The sequence below is a fragment of the Leptodactylus fuscus genome, chromosome 6 (genome assembly GCF_031893055.1).
Source record: "Leptodactylus fuscus isolate aLepFus1 chromosome 6, aLepFus1.hap2, whole genome shotgun sequence".
NCBI classification, from domain to species: Eukaryota; Metazoa; Chordata; class Amphibia; order Anura; family Leptodactylidae; genus Leptodactylus; species Leptodactylus fuscus.
Genome location: NC_134270.1, coordinates 13,727,771 through 13,749,284, shown reverse-complemented (window position 1 = coordinate 13,749,284; position 21,514 = coordinate 13,727,771). Strand labels below are relative to the sequence as shown.

General features: G+C 40.9%; 1 protein-coding gene across 1 annotated transcript in view; it reads right to left on the bottom strand.

The window, feature by feature from the left end:
* CA10 (carbonic anhydrase 10) overlaps positions 1-10,860 on the bottom strand; it is a 223,744-nt gene extending 212,884 nt beyond the window's left edge. Inside the window, exon 1 of the mRNA XM_075279383.1 lies at positions 10,325-10,860. Coding sequence (XP_075135484.1) covers positions 10,325-10,385 — 61 coding nt within the window. The 5' untranslated portion in view covers positions 10,386-10,860. The remainder of the gene's footprint in view (positions 1-10,324) is intronic.
* Positions 10,861-21,514: the final 10,654 nt, after the last annotated feature.

The window sequence follows — 21,514 nt, the reverse complement described above, 5'->3', positions numbered from 1 at the left end:
TTTCTCACGTACTTCTCTCTGCTCTTCTAGAATTCTATCTCCCTTTCTTACTTTGCAATCCTTTGGGGTAAGGACTCACTTTCAGGTTTTGTTGACGTAGTTTTTGTAAAAGAGGAGACCTTTCACTTTTCACCCATTATGATCCAAGCCTGAATGTTTATCCCAAGGGGGTGTTCACACTACCATTGGATGTCCGTCCTGATAGGTTCCTTTACAAAAATGGACAACAGATCGAATCCCATTGCAATCAATGGGATTTTTAACGGATTAGTGTCTGTTGTGAACATTTTCTGATAGAGGTTAGCAACGGACACTAACTAAAAGTAGTGTGAACGTCTCCTAACCCTTAAAAACGGCTTACAAATTCAACACTTACGACCACACAAATATCTTAAATTGCTCCTTCACTTTTTCCTTAACGTATAACAGTAGTTTCACTTGTTGACACGATTGTGCAGTAGAGCATTTGCATAAAATTTTTGTAAGAGACAACTGGTTGTAAAGTCTCTCCTTAGTCCTTCCATCCAGAGTGTATATAAGGTGTACTATACACACTGTGTACAACCAGTATGCCATCCAGAGACGGGCTTCAAGAAATTTCTCTTCTTGGAGGAGACACAAGCTGGTTCCTGTTGCCGATGAGTTGGTAACTGTACACATGACTTCTTATTTCTGTGTTTTTTCTATTGTAACTTGTGCCTGAATTAGCGCGATAATATTATCTATTTGTATTTGTATTGTGTTTAGGGTTGAGCGATCGTGTTCGGAAAAGATCGGATTCCGATCGGCGATCGAGAAAATTTCATGATCGCGATCGGAATTCCGAACACGATCTTTTTAAGTGGGATCAAGATCGTTAATATTTCCCACAATGCTTTGCTTAGCCTTCACACTGAGTATATAGTGTATACTCAGTGTGAAGGCTCTGCTGCGGTTCCATAGGAATGAATGGAAGCAGCCGGCACACAGCCTTAACCCCCTGCGCGCCGGCTGCCTCCATTCATTCTAATGGAAGACTATAGTACCCGCCCACACTCTCCTAACCCGCCCACACTTTCCTAACCTGGGAGGCAGGGGGCAGCGAGGCGAGAAGAACAGCGTGGAGCAGCAGCGAGGCGAAGAAGAACACCGGAGCAGCCATCTCTGAAGGTAAGTGGACACCAGGGGGGACTAAAAAAAAATAAATCGTCTGGCTACTTAGTGATTCACTACACAGCGTGGGTTCTAACAATGAAAGCGTTCAATTGTTCGATTCCATGCTGTATAGTGAATAGGATTGCTTTTAAAATCCGATCTCCGATTAATAAAAAAATCCCATTGACTTGCATTGGGATCGGAATTGGGATCGAGATCGGGTTCGAATGAAAAATGATCAGAAATCGGATTTTAAAATCGATCCTGAAAAGTCAAGATCGGCTCAACCCTAATTGTGTTTCGTCCTTCTATTTTACTGCATTATAATATAGACCTACACATGATAGCACTAAATAATTCACACTAATAATCAAATAAAATCCTATAAAATATTAAGAATTACCTAATTTTCCCTAAATCTCTTCTCGTAGATGTAACATCTGATATACAATCAAACTCTCCTACGTTCTAATATGGAACCATTTCCCATTCCCTTGGCCATTTTCTTACATGTAGACATACAGATTTTTTTTAGCGTCCACTGGCGTGCAGTGAATCCTTATCTGAGGCCGAGCGGATTCTGTGTCCTACATGAATCAATTCCCCGGTAATTAATGAAACCGTTCCCATTTGGTCTTACAACGAAACATCTCCATTTATCATATGACTACATCCCCGGTCAATGCTGGGAAGCTTCGCACTTTATCTTCCCCGATCACACTTATCTTCCCTATAATAATGTTTACTGAAGTCGATGCTGGAAATAAATAGAGATGCAGCCATGTTTATAGATCGGTGATCAGTAACGGCCGTATATCTGCCCCGTATTCCTTTACTCATATTCTATCATGTAAACTAGACCACAGTTAGAAATTAAACAGGTTAACAATCCTGATTGATAGGGGTCTGATTGTGCCCATCCCCCCATGATCCGCCAAATAAAATGGACGCGGTGCTACGTAGCAGTATTCCCATAATGAGACGTGACAGTAAATTTCTGTCACTCCATGATTACTGGAGATCCAGGACCCTGGACTTGAATACCCTTCGGCCTTTTTGCTGTTCAGCGATGCTCCTGTCTATCCATTGAGTGGACAACTGTAAGAAATTTCCATTCGAGTGAATGGCAGGGGCTCCCAGAGGTTGACCACCAGTGACCATAGAGTGGCAGTGACATGTCGTTATGGAAAATCCCTTTAATTGGAGAACGTTGGCCCAGATTTATTGCTAAATCTGGAAATTATAACTATAAACTCAGGCAGCCCAAAAATGCACCAGTGACTGATACTGGAGGATAAAGACACCATCTAGTTGAATTTATATCATCTTATAGTTGGCTTAGTTTAAGCCAGAATTTTACAAACCTTGGTGCCTTTAAGCTTAGAAGGTGCTCTCCCATGTCCAAAAAGTTGTAAAAATTTTAGCTCAAACTAGATGCATCCGAGGCTGGATTCACACCTGCGTTGGAGACTCCACCATAGAATCTTCTTAAAATCAGTAGAGAGGAAAGTTCTGCAAGGAGGCCTTCAGTATAAAACCAGTGGAAACCCATCGGACCCAATTATAGTCTATGGGGTCCATTGGTAACCACTTTTAAGCAGACCACTTCTCCGTCTCTTGGGTCCACATGGGACAATGGCAACCCAAACGCGTAACACATACAGAGACGTGTCTATGTACGTTGCATCCACATTTATAAAGCTACAGCGGTAAAACTGGGCCATTGTGTATTGTGATTAAAAACATTCACATCACAAAAAATAGATTTCTGGAAACATCTGTATTCTAGAAATGGGAGTAAGTGGTGACCCCAGGTGCATGATGTCACAAAGGAGTGCTAGACGTTGCAAAGAAGAAGACACGGAGCACCGTATTCGAGAAGGCCCAGAAGAGGTAACGGAAGAATGTTACCTGGAGTCTCTTCAGAACCAAGCTATTATACTCTGGGGTCTGAAGAGATTCCAGGTTATAATTTACCAGCCAGTTTCGTTAGTCCACAACAAATTTAAAATTTTTTGCTTTCTGTAAAAATCCAACTATTTGGAACATTCAGATAAAATCCAGCTCATTGCGAACTGATCTCTAACCATAACCTCAGACTGCCAATGATCTGATATGGATGGCCAATACTGAGACTGATATCAAATATTTTGAACCCATTAAATCCCTTTAATCACAAAAAAAATATCTATAACAAAAAATATTTCTGAATATCTTTCACGTATAGTTTTTAGGTAGAACGTCAACAAGGCCAGGTTGTCGTTCGGCAAGTCTGGATGTCCTTGTGGTTTGTATCACGTTAGCCTTCAAGAGTCCAGTTCCACTTTTTTTACAGGTAGGTTTGCTGCTAGGACTTAGTTGTGGCCCAGTCCTGGTCTGAACTGGGGTAGTAGCTGGTTTGGGCACCAAGAGTCTGAGATTGATGGCCTTTACTGAGATCAATAGCCAACAGTTTGAACCCAGAAAAGAAATATCAAAAATCCAAAATATTTATGTCCTGAATGTATAGTTTTTGGAAGGAAGTCAACAAGTGTAGGTCGTCCATCGGCCAGGCTGAATCTCCTTATGGTACGTACATGGGTGAACCTAGGGTTTCTGCCACTTGAGGCGGACGTCAGAAAGCCGCCCCCCCCACCCGGAGGAGGGCCGGTCCGAGCGGAGGAGGTGGGGCCGAGCGGAGGGAGCGTCGTTAGCAGGCAGAGAGCAGGCAGGGAGAGGACCTGCTCTCTGTCTGAGGCGGCGGCTGGAGCAACGCTGCGTCCACAGGGCCGCCCCAATCCACCGCTCGGTGACGGTGACGCTAAGCCAGTCCAGCACAAGCTTACAGTCCTATGAAAAAGTTTGGGCACCCCTATTAATCTTAATCATTTTTAGTTCTAAATATTTTGGTGTTTATAACAGCCATTTCAGTTTGATATATCTAATAACTGATGGACACAGTAATATTTCAGGATTGAAATGAGGTTTATTGTACTAACAGAAAATGTGCAATATGCATTAAACCAAAATTTGACCGGTGCAAAAGTATGGGCACCTCAACAGAAAAGTGACATTAATATTTAGTAGATCCTCCTTTTGCAAAGATAACAGCCTCTAGTCGCTTCCTGTAGCTTTTAATCAGTTCCTGGATCCTGGATAAAGGTATTTTGGACAAACAATTCAAGTTCAGTTAAGTTAGATGGTCGCCGAGCATGGACAGCCCGCTTCAAATCATCCCACAGATGTTCAATGATATTCAGGTCTGGGGACTGGGATGGCCATTCCAGAACATTGTAATTGTTCCTCTGCATGAATGCCTGAGGATTTGGAGCGGTGTTTTGGATCATTGTCTTGCTGAAATATCCATCCCCGGCGTAACTTCAACTTCGTCACTGATTCTTGAACATTATTCTCAAGAATCTGCTGATACTGAGTGGAATCCATGCGACTCTCAACTTTAACAAGATTCCCGATGCCGGCATTGGCCACACAGCCCCAAAGCATGATGGAAACTCCACCAAATTTTACAGTGGGTAGCATGTGTTTTTCTTGGAATGCTGTTTCTTTTTGGACGCCATGCATAACGCCTTTTTTTATAACCAAACAACTCAATTTTTGTTTCCAAAATGAAGCTGCCTTGTCCAAATGTGCTTTTTCATACCTCAGGCAACTCTATTTGTGGCGTACGTGCAGAAACGGCTTCTTTCTCATCACTCTCCCATACAGCTTCTATTTGTGCAAAGTGCGCTGTATAGTTGACCAATGCACAGTGACACCATCTGCAGCAAGATGATGCTGCAGCTCTTTGGAGGTGGTCTGTGGATTGTCCTTGACTGTTCTCACCATTCTTCTTCTCTGCCTTTCTGATATTTTTCTTGGCCTGCCACTTCTGGGCTTAACAAGAACTGTCCCTGTGGTCTTCCATTTCCTTACTATGTTCCTCACAGTGGAAACTGACAGGTTAAATCTCTGAGACAACTTTTTGTATCCTTCCCCTGAACAACTATGTTGAACAATCTTTGTTTTCAGATCATTTGAGAGTTGTTTTGAGTAGCCCATGATGCCACTCTTCAGAGGAGATTCAAATAGGAGAACAACTTGCAATTGGCCACCTTAAATACCTTTTCTTATGATTGGATACATCTGGCTATGAAGTTCAAAGCTCACTGAGGTTACAAAACCAATTTTGTGCTTCAGTAAGTCAGTAAAAAGTAGTTAGGGGAATTCAAATCAATAAAATGATAAGGGTGCCCATACTTTTGCACCGGTCAAATTTTGGTTTAATGCATATTGCACATTTTCTGTTAGTACAATAAACCTCATTTCAATCCTGAAATATTACTGTGTCCATCAGTTATTAGATATATCAAACTGAAATGGCTGTTGCAAACACCAAATATTTAGAACAAAAAATGATTAAGATTAATAGGGGTGCCCAAACTTTTTCATAGGACTGTAGGTCAGAAAAAATGCCACCCTCCCCTGGGGCCCCGGCATAGCGCTGCCTGAAGTGGTCGCTTCAGGTCGCCTCATGGGAGGTGTGGCGCTGGGTACGTATCATGTAAGCCTTGTAGAGTCAGAGTCATGGAAAATTTTAAAAAACTTAAATATATGTTTAACAGAAAAACTTAAAGACAAAGGTCAATTTCTGGTTACACATTCCCTTTAAATTTTCCATAAATCGTCAATAGCTGTTAGCCAATGGCCATTCTTCCCTACTCCCACACGCACATGCACACTCAGTCTCGCCAACACAAAGAGGAGGGTAGACCGCTATCAGGCATCAGTGGGTAACTCCTTTGAGAAGATAAGAACTGGACACAAATTCAACATGTCTGATTCTTCCTTCCCTGACATGTTTCTAAGACAAGGGTTAGGCTGGACATTGGAAATCGACATGTCCAATAGTTCTTTCCCATCGGGGGGGAGTCAAGAAGTCTCCATATACAAGAACGTCATGTTCAAATGACTTGACTCCATTGTGGAGGCCTTAAAGGGGTTGTCTGGGGCTATGATATCTACTGCAGAGATATGGCAGCACTGTTCACATTTAGGTTTGTAGAATAAGGTTTTTTAAGGGACAGGTGAGGAGACTTGTCATGTGATTTAGGGGACAGGTGAGAGGGTGTGATTCTGCATCAAAATGTTGCTGTTTTCTACCTGAATAGCTTCAGTGACATTCCTGCCACTAGGTGTCTCCCTTCTTGTTAATTTGCAGTTCACTCCTTGTCACTAGGGAAGGTACTTCTTTAGAAACCTGTAATCTCAAGATGGAGGAGGAGGGGCAGGTCGCTCTTCACATCCTCTGCTTATTTACACACAGCTCTGCTGTTTTGCACTCCCTGCCTGTACACTGTTCAGAGATGAGTCTGAAGCTTCTCACAACTCACAGTGAGTGTAAAGAGAGTCTGACTACTTCTGACTAGCTGCTTGTGATATTGCTGATGGGAAGTTAGTCATAGACAGTGAGAAGCTTTCCTGATTATGCTCTGATTTTCTTCTCTCCTGTTTCAGGGACCTTTTATAGCTGCATAATAACCTGTATTTGCAGTCCAGTGTCCTTGGATCTCCTATATTATGGTCACTTGGGATTTTCTCAGCTATGTTCTAATATCTTATCGTTAACCTAGTAATAATGGATGGGGACAGACTGCTCTGTTCCATACAAGCCCCCTAGCTCAGAGAGAAATGCAAAATATGCTGCAGCCATAATGGGGCTATCAGCAACGGAAAACTGATAGGACACTGCGTGTGAAGGATTATACAGTCAGAGAACATCAAGACACTGCAGATATTACAACTTTTGATGAAGACATAGGTATCCTATAGGCCAGGGCACCACGTGGCATAAAGTCAGAGCAAAGTGGATGGGATTCTAGCAATAAAAATCGCAATACGGACACATGGCGATTTCCAAAAACCTCTACGAACTTTCTGTCTAAAGCATTGCAGGAAGAACCACGATGCGTTGCTGCCACGGTTATTCTCCACGACACGTTTTTGCTGCGGGACGCCACATGGCCTTAAAGGGATTAACCTTAAAGGGATTTTTTTTCTAGACTATAATGGAGGCAAAATTCCTTGAGTGAGCAGAAGTGACAAATAACTAATCCCTATGGGAAGGGTAAGGGTCAACGCACACAGAGTTTTTGGGCGCGGATTCTGACGCGGAATCCGTGCGTAAAAGAAACCTCCCATTGAAGTCAATGGGAGGCTTTCTCTCCGTGCGGATTCCGACGCGGATTCCGCATCAGAATCCGCGCCCAAAAACTCTGTGTGCGTTGACCCTAATGGATGCCACTAGTGGGAAACCAGGAAAATACAATTTTTTTTTCTATTTTACGTTTTTACATGAAATAGCTATTTGGAATCTCAAACAGAAACAAAAGCGAAATGATTTACATTCAGGTCAGACAGGAAAATAAATCGTGTTTTCTGGTGATGTCTCAATGATACCGAGCTGCAAAATTCCATATTGGCTGCACAGATGGGCCATAATCATAGCAGTGCAATGCTTAACATATGTATCCAGTGACCTAGAAGCAGAAGGCAGTGTCTTTACAAGGGGAGCACTGTGCAAGGCTCCCCCCCCCCCCCCTTTGTCGTGACAGTGTGTCAGTGAGTGAATGATAGAGTGTATCAGTGATTAAGTAAGTGACAGTGGAGGAGTGATGGAAAGCTGCATTACAATCAGTAAGCTATGCCTGCACTAGATATGCCCTGCAAGCAGCCAATCCCAGCTGGAACACGAGAAAGTCAGCCTGGTATCGAAAAATCTACAAATAAACCTCTGAGTATGTAATAAATAGCATGTAATAATAAGTATGTAACTCATAACATATAATAATAAATATAGAATAAATACTATATAATAATAAATATTCAATATATAACATATAATAATAAATATAATATAGAATAAATATAGATTAAATAACTAATAATAATAATAATAATAAAAAAAAATATGTAATATATAACATATAATAATAAATAATAAATATAATATAATATAGAATAGCTATATAATAATAAATAGCCTATAATAATAAAGATGTAAAATAGAACATATAATAGATATATAATAAATAATAGAATAATAAATGCATATAATATAGAATAAATATATATATATATATATATATATATATATATATATATATATATATATATAAAATAATAAATATATAATATGTAACATGTAATAATTAATACATATAATATAATGGAGAATAAATCACATCTAATACATACTTAATAAATAACATATGACACACATAGAATAAATAATATTTAATAAATACATAATAAATAAATTATAGATTTTTTTCTTCCACTTCAGATCTTTCATCACTTGCATATCCCAATTGCACAGAATTGCAGCACAATGCGCACCCTATCAGCCAAAGCTCTCCTAATCCACTCCCTTTATGAGAGCACACCATGTACAATTCAGTGCAGCTCCATCCCCTTTGGCAATGAAGCTCAGTTGAAATAACTAAAAACTCTAATACCACTCATCCCCAGTCTTGGAGCAAAGCCAACTATTTGGTGCTTGTTAATCCAATTCATTTATTAAGTCCTAGCACAAGGATCCTGGGAGTTGTAGTCGTAATTCTTACCCTGACACCCTATCATTTTGGGTAGGAACTACATAAACCCATTGCATTCTAGTAGTAGTATGAGAATCCTTAGAGTTGGAGTTGTAATTGGTACTGTACTATACCCAGGGTGGGAGTTGTACTATGAGGATCCTGGGAGTTGTAGTTGTCATTGGTACTGTACTATACCCAGGGTGGGAGCTGGAAATACATTGTAGTTGTACTATAAGGATCCTGGGAGTTGTAGTTGTATTCCTTACTATGGAGACCCTACAATTTTGGGTGGGATCTGGATAAACCCATTGCATTCTAATAGTGCCATGAGCATCCTGGACACTGTAGTCCTGATTCTAAACATGGAGACCCTACGATTTTGAGTATCTCTAGGGTGAGGGCTTGATAAATCTTTTGTATCCTGGGAACTGTAGTCCTTCTTACCTCCTATTATCATCTCTAGGGTGGCCACTGCATTCTAATCCTATCACAATTTTGACTATCTCCAGGGTGGCAGCTGCATTCACCCACTGCATACGACTTGTACTATGAGAATCCAGGGAGTTGTAGTAATAATTCTGAAAATGACACCCTACTGTTTTGGGTGGGAGCTGCAGAAGCCTTTTGCATTTTAGTCATAGACTAACATTTGAACCTGAAACTCGACTCAGGGTTTAGAGAGTCCATAAAGGACAAAACAGTGAATCCCACGGACCATTATGGAACTGTATATGGCAGCATACTGTACGTACAAACAACTCAATGATCATAGACAACCAGAGAAGATTACAGCAATGTATCATTAGGATTGTATAAGGTGACACAATGTTGCAGTATTTGTATCATTCCATAGATCAGTATTGTATAAGGAGACACAATGTTGCAGTACTTGTATCATTCCATAGATTAGTATTGTATAAGGAGACACAATGTTGCAGTATTTGTATCATTCCATAGATTAGTATTGTATAAGGTGACACAATGTTGCAATACTTGTATCATTCCATAGATTAGTATTGTATAAGGTGACACAATGTTGTAATATTTGTATCATTCCATAGATTAGTATTGTATAAGGAGACACAATGTTGCAGTAGTTGTATCATTCCATAGATTAGTATTGTATAAGGTGACACAATGTTGTAATATTTGTATCATTCTATAGATTAGTATTGTATAAGGAGACACAATGTTGCAGTACTTGTATCATTCCATATTAGATTGGTATTATATAACTTGACACAATGTTGCAGTATATGGTATCAATCCATAGGATATCAATATTGTGTTTGGATTGCAACATTGTATCATTCCTATAGGCGCCCTTTAAAACTTTTCCTGCCCATATTTTGGGAAAGGGTTAAAGGGTTTCTCCCATTGTTTAACTTGCAGGACTTTTACCCCCCCCCCCAGACCCCTATAACAACACACAGTATATTTAGGCAGCCCAGCCTATCCACTTAGACAAGGAATCTGGGACTCGGAATACGATCCTTTAAGTGCCAGCGACTCTTCTCATCCCTTTAACAAGTGTATTGCTCAAGGGAAGGGCTGCCTAAACTCTTAGGATATAGATATATATATTTTTTTTTAGAAAAATTGGATTGCGCCCCTACCTGACATGCAAACGATGAAATTTGCTTGAAGGAAAAAAAACACCTCCCAAACAATTTCCATTCTATGATTTTCATACCACCTGCATCACTCGGAGGAACGATCAATACAACACTTCCCAACGGTTCAGCGACGGCTCCTCAATGCCTGAAGGGATTTTCCAAATATGTTTACACATGTCCAAAAATAAAGAAATAAAAAAATTCCAACCAAGGATCTTAACTCGATTCCGTTCTCCCCATGAAAGCGAAAAAAGGAAACAACACACAAGATAATAAAAAAAAAAGCAAAAAATAAAAAGCCAAGGCAAGAAAGAAACGAAGGTAATCTCCAGAGCCAGAGATGGGCGGCAAGACGGAGCTAAATGACTAGTGGACCAGCAAGATCATTATCCATGAAGTCGTTCCCCGAGGATGGACATTACAAGCTTTTACTTTATCCAGACAGAGGAGTTTCCCGTGGACATCCCGGACTAGTTTTTATTCTTCCTGTAGTAGAAGGAGAAAGAATAAGGATGGAAGAGATAGAAATCGAGAATCTAGGAGCAGTGTGATGCTATGTGACTGACTGCTGCAGATGGCATTGAATGCTTTCTCGTTTCTGCAGACTGTCTCTCCCAGGTTGGGCGCTAGGGGGCGCTGGAATACCACTTACTCCTGAGATAGTGCTTGAAGGGTCCATCCTAAAGAATTCAGGTGCTCTCCTATATACTCCTCGTCCCTATATACAGTGGATTACAGACTGGCAGGGAAGCATGACAATAATACACTGTGCACACAGGTAGGGCCCCAGGATCAGGGGGCCCGGGGCTATTAGAGGAGTAGATTAGGGCATGGACCACTTTATTGCCCCCCTTCTCCCAGGACTAGGGCTAGTTACATGCAGTCTGTCTCATGCCCCATGCCCAGATCTTGTGAACTTACCTGAGCTCCTGGGTGCTTGCTGCTGCCTCCTGCCCTGTCTGTGGCCCCCGGGGGCCCGGCGGGGTCTTTAGCAGCTGCAGGATGTCAGGGCAGTGCGCTCCAGCCTCGCACATCAGCACACCGAGCAGATTAACGGGAGAGTTACCGCTCATGCGCGCCTGTCACCACCTTCACAGGGTGCGCTCTGCTCGGCCGCAGCTAGGGGGCGCCGCCCGGCACTGATGCGGGGAGTCTAATTGGCGCAACGCAAAGCTCCAGTCTAGTGCAAGGTGTGGGGAGGCTGAAGAGGCTGCTGGGGATGGGAGAGGAGAGAGACCACTGCTGCTGGGAAATATCTGTATCTGAGTCCTGTACTATATCATATGTCACTAGAGGAGACAGCAGATACAGTAGAGTGCAGAGCAGTATAGAGACAGCTGATATAATACAGTGCAGAGCAGTCTAGTGACAACAGTCTACACTCTGCTGTATCTGCTGTCACTAGACTGCTCTGTACTCTACTGTATCAGCTGTCACTAGACTGCATTGCACTGTATTATATCAGCTGTCTCTATACTGCTCTGCATTGTACTATACTAACTGTCACTAGACTGCTCTGCACTGTACTATATCAGCTGTCACTAGACTTTTGTGCATTATACTATACCAACTGTCACTAGACTGCTCTGCACTCTACTATCAGCTGTCACTAGACTATTCTGCACTGTACTGTATCAGCTGTCACTGGACTGCTCTGTACTGTACTATATCATTTGTCATTAGACAGCTCTGCATTGTATCAGCTAGACTGCTCTCTACTGTATTAGATCAGTTGTCACCAGACTGCTCTGCACTCTACTATATCAGCTGTCACTAGACTGTTGTGTAGTGTTCTGCAGTTGGTAATGTTTTTCTCTGTACTGTATCTGAGATACTTTACACTATTCTTCATCTGTGCTGAGATCCTCTTATCTGCAGCTACTTGCATGCTCTGCACTCTCTGTTGCTCTGCTGCACACTCTTGCACACCCTGCCCTCTAGTAACTCTCTCCAGCCCGCTCTGCATTTTCTTTTGCTCTGCTGCACTCTCTGTACTCTAGTAACTCTCTCCAACCTGCTCTGCAATTTCTGTTGCCCTGCTGCACTTTCTGTACTCCAGTAACTCTCTCCAGCCTGCTCTGCACTCTCTGTTGCACACCCTATACTCCAGTAACTCTCTCCAGCCTGCTCTGTATTCTCTGTTGCTCTGCTGCACACCCTGCACTCCAGTAACTCTCTCCAGCCTGCTCTGCACTTTCTGTTGCTCTGTTGCACAACCTGCACTCCAGTAACTCTCTTCAGCCTGCTCTGCACTTTCTGTTGCTCTGTTGCACACCTTGCACTCCAGTAACTCTCTCCAGCCTGCTCTGCACTCACTGTTGCTCTGCTGCACACACTGCACTCCAGTAACTCTCTCCAGCCTGCTCTGCACTCTGTTGCTCTGCTGCACTCCAGTAACTCTCTCCAGCCTGATCCGCACTTTCTGTTGCTCTGCTGCATAACCAGCACTCCAGTAACTCTCTCCAGCCTGCTCTGCACTTTCTGTTGCTCTGATGCACAACCTGCACTCCAGTAACTCTCTCCAGCCTGCTCTGAACTCTCTGTTGCTTTTCTACACTCCAGTAACTCTCTCTAGCCTGCTCTGCACTCTCTGTTGCTCTTCTGCACACCCTGCAGTCCAATAACTCTCTACAGCCTAGTCTGTTGCTCTGCTGCACTCCAGTAACTCTCTCCAGCCTGCTCCGCACTCTCTGTTGCTCTGCTGCACACCCTGAACTCCAGTAACTCTCTCCAGTATGCTCTGCACTCTCTGTTGCTCTGCTGCACACACTGCACTCCAGTAACTCTCTTCAGCCTGATCTGCTCTTTCTGTTGCTCTGCTGTACACCCTGCAGTCCAGTAACTCTCTCCAGCCTGCTCTGCACTCTCTCTTGCTTTGCTGCACTCCAGTAACTCTCTCCAACATGCTCTGCACTTTCTGTTGCTCTGCTGCACACCCTGCAGTCCAGTAACTCTCTCCAGCCCGCTCTGCACTCTCTCTTACTTTGCTGCACTCCAGTAACTCTCTCCAACATGCTCTGCACTTTCTGTTGCTCTGCTGCACACCCTGCACTCCAGTAACTCTCTCCAGCCTGCTCTGCACTTTCTGTTGCTCTGCTGCACACCCTGCAGTCCAGTAACTCTCTCCAGCCTGCTCTGCTCTTTCTGTTGCTCTGCTGCACACCCTGCAGTCCAGTAACTCTCTCCAGCCCGCTCTGCACTCTCTCTTGCTCTGCTGCACTCCAGTAACTCTCTCCAGCCCGCTCTGCACTCTCTCTTGCTCTGCTGCACACCCTGCAGTCCAGTAACTCTCTTCAGCCTGCTCTGCACTCTCTCTTGCTTTGCCTCACACCCTGCACTCCAGTAACTCTCTCCAGCCTGCTCTGTATTCTCTTTCTGTCCTGCACTCCACATGGTCTGTGCATCTTCCTGTCTGTCTGTATATACTGTATCTCCAGTGACTGAAATGTTCAGCACTTTCCTCATCACTGCATACACTAAACAGCCGTGTGCAGTTCTTCATCTACTACAATGCTCTGCACTCACTGTATATGGCTCTGCCTGCAGCACAAGCTGTGTATTCCTCACCCAGTCACACATGTCCTGGACATTACAGTTCTTTGCTATTTACTACAATGCTCTGCCTTTCATCTCTGCTAATCTAGTATACACTGCACTTATCTGCAGCCAGTATACAGCTCTGCACCTGTATACCTCCTCTGTGCTGCTCAGTATTTACTATGCTGATGTGCAGGACTTGCCTCCCATGATGCTCTGCCACTACAGTATATGATTTACACCGCTCTGCTATGCTGTATGTACTCACCACCTTTCTGTATTGTGCAGCTGGTCATTGTATTGTATATTGCAGCTTGCAGTGTATCGCACTGGCTGAGTCACCTGTGCTGTTCTCTAGTGGTTAATGCAGACGGCACTGTATACGCTGTATACAGGTCTCTCCATTTACTGACATCTCCTGTGCTATTCGTCAGAAACGAACATGCTCTTATCTGTCAATCATCTCAAGTGCTTTCCATTCTCCTTCATCATCTCTCCACTCTCCAGTCACTACCAGCCTCTGCACTACGTATCCTATGGTGGCTCAGTGAGGACCTGACGTTCTCAGGCACTTGTGGTTTCATAGACCGCTAGAAAGCCGGCAGTGCGCTGAATTTGGCTTTCCCATTATGTGCCCCCAGGCTGGAGATATTGGTGCCGTTATAACAGCACCGACCTCTGCCCACTGTCAGAAAGGTGTTCCTGACAGTCTAGCTGGGCTGTGAGCTGGTCCATAGCCCTGTACTGTCAGAGGGGGCGTCCCTTACCGTCCAGCAATGACGCTAGGCTGTGAGAAACGTCCCACTCCAGTTGTAGTCTATGGACAAGTACTGTCAGGGGGGCGTTCCCCACAGTCCCAAGGCACATAACAGGAAAGCTGACAGTACTCTGAATTCAGCACACTGTCTGCTATCTAGCAGTATATAAAACCATATATGTCTAAGGACGTGAAGGGCCCTCTGTAAATAGGGCTTCATCTATGATATTCTCCAGCCACTAGTAGGCGCTGCAGAGTTATATATTTATTTACTTAGTAATGCCATCATAGTTACAGGCGTCAATCACTATCCATCCTCTATAGTGCTATTGTATAATACTTCATCTATTACTAACATACTCTGCCCTGTCCATCCTCTATAGTGCTCTTTATTGTACAATACTTCATCTATTACTAACATACTCTGTACTGTCCATCCTCTATAGTGCTCTTTATTGTACAATACTTCATCTATTACTAACATACTCTGCACTGTCCATCCTCTATAGTGCTCTTTATTGTACAATACTTCATCTATTACTAACATACTCTGTACTGTCCATCCTCTATAGTGCTCTTTATTGTACAATACTTCATCTATTACTAACATACTCTGCATTGTCCATCCTCTATAGTGCTCTTTATTGTACAACTAGCTTTTACCCGCGACTTCGTCTGCGGTGAGTTGAGTATTGGGCGGACACAGACGTGTGAAACTGTAAAAGTGCTTTAAAAAGTTTGGTGGGCTAGCAAATGTGATTTGATGTGTTATATTGTGTATGTTGTGATACAGACAATGTGATGTGTTATACAGCCTGTGTACAGGAGTATATATGTATCAGGCACTGTATATAGCAGTGATAGGTAATACATGTAATATATAGTATATACAGCCTGTGTACAGTAGTATATATGTATCAGGTACTGTATATAGCAGTGATAGGAGATACATGTAATTATATAGTATATACAGCCTGTGTACAGGAGTATATACAGTATGTATCAGGCACTGTATATAGCAGTGATAGGTAATACATGTAATATATAGTATATACAGCCTGTGTACAGGAGTATATATGTATCAGGTACTGTATATAGCAGTGATAGGAGATACATGTAATTATATAGTATATACAGCCTGTGTACAGGAGTATATATGTATCAGGCACTGTATATAGCAGTGATAGGTAATACATGTAATATATAGTATATACAGCCTGTGTACAGGAGTATATATGTATCAGGTACTGTATATAGCAGTGATAGGAGATACATGTAATTACATGGTATATACAGCCTGTGTACAGGAGTATATATGTATCAGGCACTGTATATAGCAGTGATAGGAGATACATGTAATTATATAGTATATACATCCTGTGTACAGGAGTATATATGTATCAGGCACTGTATATAGCAGTGATAGGTAATACATGTAATATATAGTATATACAGCCTGTGTACAGGAGTATATATGTATCAGGCACTGTATATAACAGTGATAGGAGATACATGTAATTATATAGTATATACAGCCTGTGTACAGGAGTATATACAGTATGTATCAGGCACTGTATATAGCAGTGATAGGTAATACATGTAATATATAGTATATACAGCCTGTGTACAGGAGTATATATGTATCAGGCACTGTATATAACAGTGATAGGAGATACATGTAATATATAGTATATACAGCCTGTGTACAGGAGTATATATGTATCAGGTGCTGTATATAGCAGTGATAGGAGATACATGTAATTATATAGTATATACAGCCTGTGTACAGGAGTATATATGTATCAGGTACTGTATATAGCAGTGATAGGAGATACATGTAATTACAATGTGATGTGTTGTATTGTGTATGTCGTGATACAGACAATGTGATGTGTTATATAGTGGAAAGCTATATGGAAATGTGAGTGAGTAGAGTGAGGGCGACTCCTGAGGTGACAGTAAGGAGTGTGCAGGCAGGTTGAGGCAGGAAATGCCAGGCAGTGTGTGTGAGTCTATAGCTGGGGCTAGGAGTCCTGCTTTTGTGAGTCTCCTGCTAAGAAGCCATGTTGTTTAGTGGCACCAAAAGTAGCCTGTGACTCAATCCTGAGGGAAAACTATGTTTGTGGAAAATTGCACGCAAATCCGTCCAGGCGTTTTAGCGTGATTGAGGAACAAACATCCAAACTCACAAACATCCAAACACACAAACTTTCACACTTATAATATTAGTAGGATACTTCATCGATTACTAACATACTCTGCAATGTCCATCCTCTATAGTGCAGTTTATTGTACAATACTTCATCTATTACTAACATACTCTGCCCTGTCCATCCTCTATAGTGCTGTTTATTGTACAATACTTCATCTATTACTAACATACTCTGCATTGTCCATCCTCTATAGTGCTCTTTGTTGTACATTACTTCATCTATTACTAACATACTCTCCACTATCCATCCTCTATAGTGCTCTTTATTGTACAATACTTCATCTATTACTAACATGTTGCACCCTGTCCATCCTCTATAGTGCTTATTATTGTACAATACTTCATCTATTACTAACATACTCTCCACTGTCCATCGTCTGTACTGCTGTTTATTGTACAATACTTCATCTATTACTAACATACTCTGCATTGTCCATCCTCTATAGTGCTGTTTATTGTACAATACTTCATCTATTACTAACATACTCTGCACTGTCCATCCTCTATAGTGCTCTTTGTTGTACATTACTTCATCTATTACTAACATACTCTCCACTATCCATCCTCTATAGTGCTTATTATTGTACAATACTTCATCTATTACTAACATACTCTCCACTGTCCATCGTCTGTACTGCTGTTTATTGTACAATACTTCATCTATTACTAACATACTCTGCCCTGTCCATCCTCTATAGTGCTGTATATTGTACAATACTTCATCTATTACTAACATACTCTGCACTGTCCATCCTCTATAGTGTGGTGTATTGTACAATACTTCATCTATTACTAACATACTCTGCATTGTCCATACTCTATAGTGTGGTTTATTGTACAATACTTCATCTATTACTAACATACTCTGCACTGTCCATCCTCTATAGTGTGGTTTATTGTACAATACTTCATCTATTACTAACATACTCTGCACTGTCCATCCTCTATAGTGTGGTTTATTGTACAATACTTCATCTATTACTAACATGTTGCACCCTGTCCATCCTCTATAGTGCTTATTATTGTACAATACTTCATCTATTACTAACATACTCTGCACTGTCCATCCTCTATAGTGCTCTTTGTTGTACATTACTTCATCTATTACTAACATACTCTCCACTATCCATCCTCTATAGTGCTCTTTATTGTACAATACTTCATCTATTACTAACATACTCTGCCCTGTCCATCCTCTATAGTGCTGTATATTGTACAATACTTCACCTATTACTAACATACTCTGCACTGTCCATCCTCTATAGTGTGGTTTATTGTACAATACTTCATCTATTACTAACATACTCTGCATTGTCCATACTCTATAGTGTGGTTTATTGTACAATACTTCATCTATTACTAACATACTCTGCACTGTCCATCCTCTATAGTGTGGTTTATTGTACAATACTTCATCTATTACTAACATACTCTGCACTGTCCATCCTCTATAGTGCTGTTTATTGTACAATACTTCATCTATTACTAACATACTCTGCACTGTCCATCCTCTATAGTGCTCTTTATTGTGCAATACTCCATCTATTACTAACATACTCTGCCCTGTCCATCCTCTATAGTGCGGTTTATTGTACAATACTCCATCTATTACTAACATACTCTGCATTGTCCATACTCTATAGTGCTCTTTATTGTACAATATTTCATCTATTACTAACATACTCTGCACTGTCCATCCTCTATAGTGTGGTTTATTGTACAATACTTCATCTATTACTAATATACTCTGCACTGTCCATCCTCTATAGTGTGGTTTATTGTACAATACTTCATCTATTACTAATATACTCTGCACTGTCCATCCTCTATAATGCTCTTTATTGTACAATACTTCATCTATTACTAACATGTTGTGCACTGTCCATCCTCTATAGTGTGGTTTATTGTACAATACTTCATCTATTACTAACATACTCTGCATTGTCCATCCTCTGTAGCGCTCTTTATTGTACAATACTCCATCTATTACTAACATACTCTGCCCTGTCCATCCTCTATAGTGCGGTTTATTGTACAATACTCCATCTATTACTAACATACTCTGCATTGTCCATACTCTATAGTGCTCTTTATTGTACAATATTTCATCTATTACTAACATACTCTGCACTGTCCATCCTCTATAGTGCTGTTTATTGTACAATACTTCATCTATTACTAACATACTCTGCACTGTCCATCCTCTATAGTGTGGTTTATTGTACAATACTTCATCTATTACTAACATGCTCTTCACTGTCCATCCTCTATAGTGCGGTTTATTGTACAATACTTCATCTATTACTAACATACTCTGCACTGTACATCCTCTATAGTGCGGGTTATTGTACAATACTTCATATATTACTAACATATTCTGCCCTGTCCATCCTCTATAGTGCTCTTTATTGTACAATACTTCATCTATTACTAACATACTCTGCCCTGTCCATCCTCTATAGTGCGGTTTATTGTACAATACTTCATCTATTACTAACATACTCTGCACTGTACATCCTCTATAGTGCGGGTTATTGTACAATACTTCATATATTACTAACATACTCTGCACTGTCCATCCTCTATAGTGTGGTTTATTGTACAATACTTCATCTATTACTAACATACACTGCACTGTCCATCCTCTATAGTGCTCTTTATTGTACAATACTTCATCTATTACTAACATACTCTGCCCTGTCCATCCTCTATAGTGCGGTTTATTGTACACTACTCCATCTATTACTAACATGTTGTGTCCTGTCCATCCTCTATAGTGCGGTTTATTGTACAATACCTCATCTATTATTATAGATATAATATATAGTATATACAGCCTGTGTACAGGAGTATATATGTATCAGGTACTGTATATAGCAGTGATAGGAGATACATGTAATTATATAGTATATACAGCCTGTGTACAGGAGTATATATGTATCAGGCACTGTATATAGCAGTGATAGGTAATACATGTAATATATAGTATATACAGCCTGTGTACAGGAGTATATATGTATCAGGTACTGTATATAGCAGTGATAGGAGATACATGTAATTACATGGTATATACAGCCTGTGTACAGGAGTATATACAGTATGTATCAGGCACTGTATATAGCAGTGATAGGAGATACATGTAATTATATAGTATATACAGCCTGTGTACAGGAGTATATATGTATCAGGCACTGTATATAGCAGTGATAGGTAATACATGTAATATATAGTATATACAGCCTGTGTACAGGAGTATATATGTATCAGGCACTGTATATAACAGTGATAGGAGATACATGTAATTATATAGTATATACAGCCTGTGTACAGGAGTATATACAGTATGTATCAGGCACTGTATATAGCAGTGATAGGTAATACATGTAATATATAGTATATACAGCCTGTGTACAGGAGTATATATGTATCAGGTGCTGTATATAGCAGTGATAGGAGATACATGTAATTATATAGTATATACAGCCTGTGTACAGGAGTATATATGTATCAGGTACTGTATATAGCAGTGATAGGAGATACATGTAATTACAATGTGATGTGTTATATTGTGTATGTAGTGATACAGACAATGTGATGTGTTATATAGTGGAAAGCTATATGGAAATGTGAGTGAGTAGAGTGAGGGCGACTCCTGAGGTGACAGTAAGGAGTGTGCAGGCAGGTTGAGGCAGGAAATGCCAGGCAGTGTGTGTGAGTCTATAGCTGGGGCTAGGAGTCCTGCTTTTGTGAGTCTCCTGCTAGGAAGCCATGTTGTTTAGTGGCACCAAAAGTAGCCTGCGACTCAATCCTGAAGGAAAACTATGTTTGTGGAAAATTGCACGCAAATCCGTCCAGGCGTTTTAGCATGATTGAGGAACAAACATCCAAACTCACAAACATCCAAACACACAAACTTTCACACTTATAATATTAGTAGGATACTTCATCTATTACTAACATACTCTGCAATGTCCATCCTCTATAGTGCGGTTTATTGTACAATACTTCATCTATTACTAACATACTCTGCACTGTCCATCCTCTATAGTGCGGTTTATTGTACAATACTTCATCTATTACTAACATACTCTGCCCTGTCCATCCTCTATAGTGCTCTTTATTGTACAATACTTCATCTATTACTAACATGTTGTGCCCTGTCCATCCTCTATAGTGCTTATTATTGTACAATACTTCATCTATTACTAACATACTCTCCACTGTCCATCGTCTGTACTGCTGTTTATTGTACAATACTTCATCTATTACTAACATACTCTGCATTGTCCATCCTCTATAGTGCTGTTTATTGTACAATACTTCATCTATTACTAACATACTCTGCACTGTCCATCCTCTATAGTGCTCTTTATTGTACAATACTTCATCTATTACTAACATACTCTGCCCTGTCCATCCTCTATAGTGCTGTATATTGTACAATACTTCATCTATTACTAACATACTCTGCACTGTCCATCCTCTATAGTGTGGTTTATTGTACAATACTTCATCTATTACTAACATACTCTGCACTGTCCATCCTCTATAGTGTGGTTTATTGTACAATACTTCATCTATTACTAACATACTCTGCATTGTCCATACTCTATAGTGTGGTTTATTGTACAATACTTCATCTATTACTAACATACTCTGCATTGTCCATACTCTATAGTGTGGT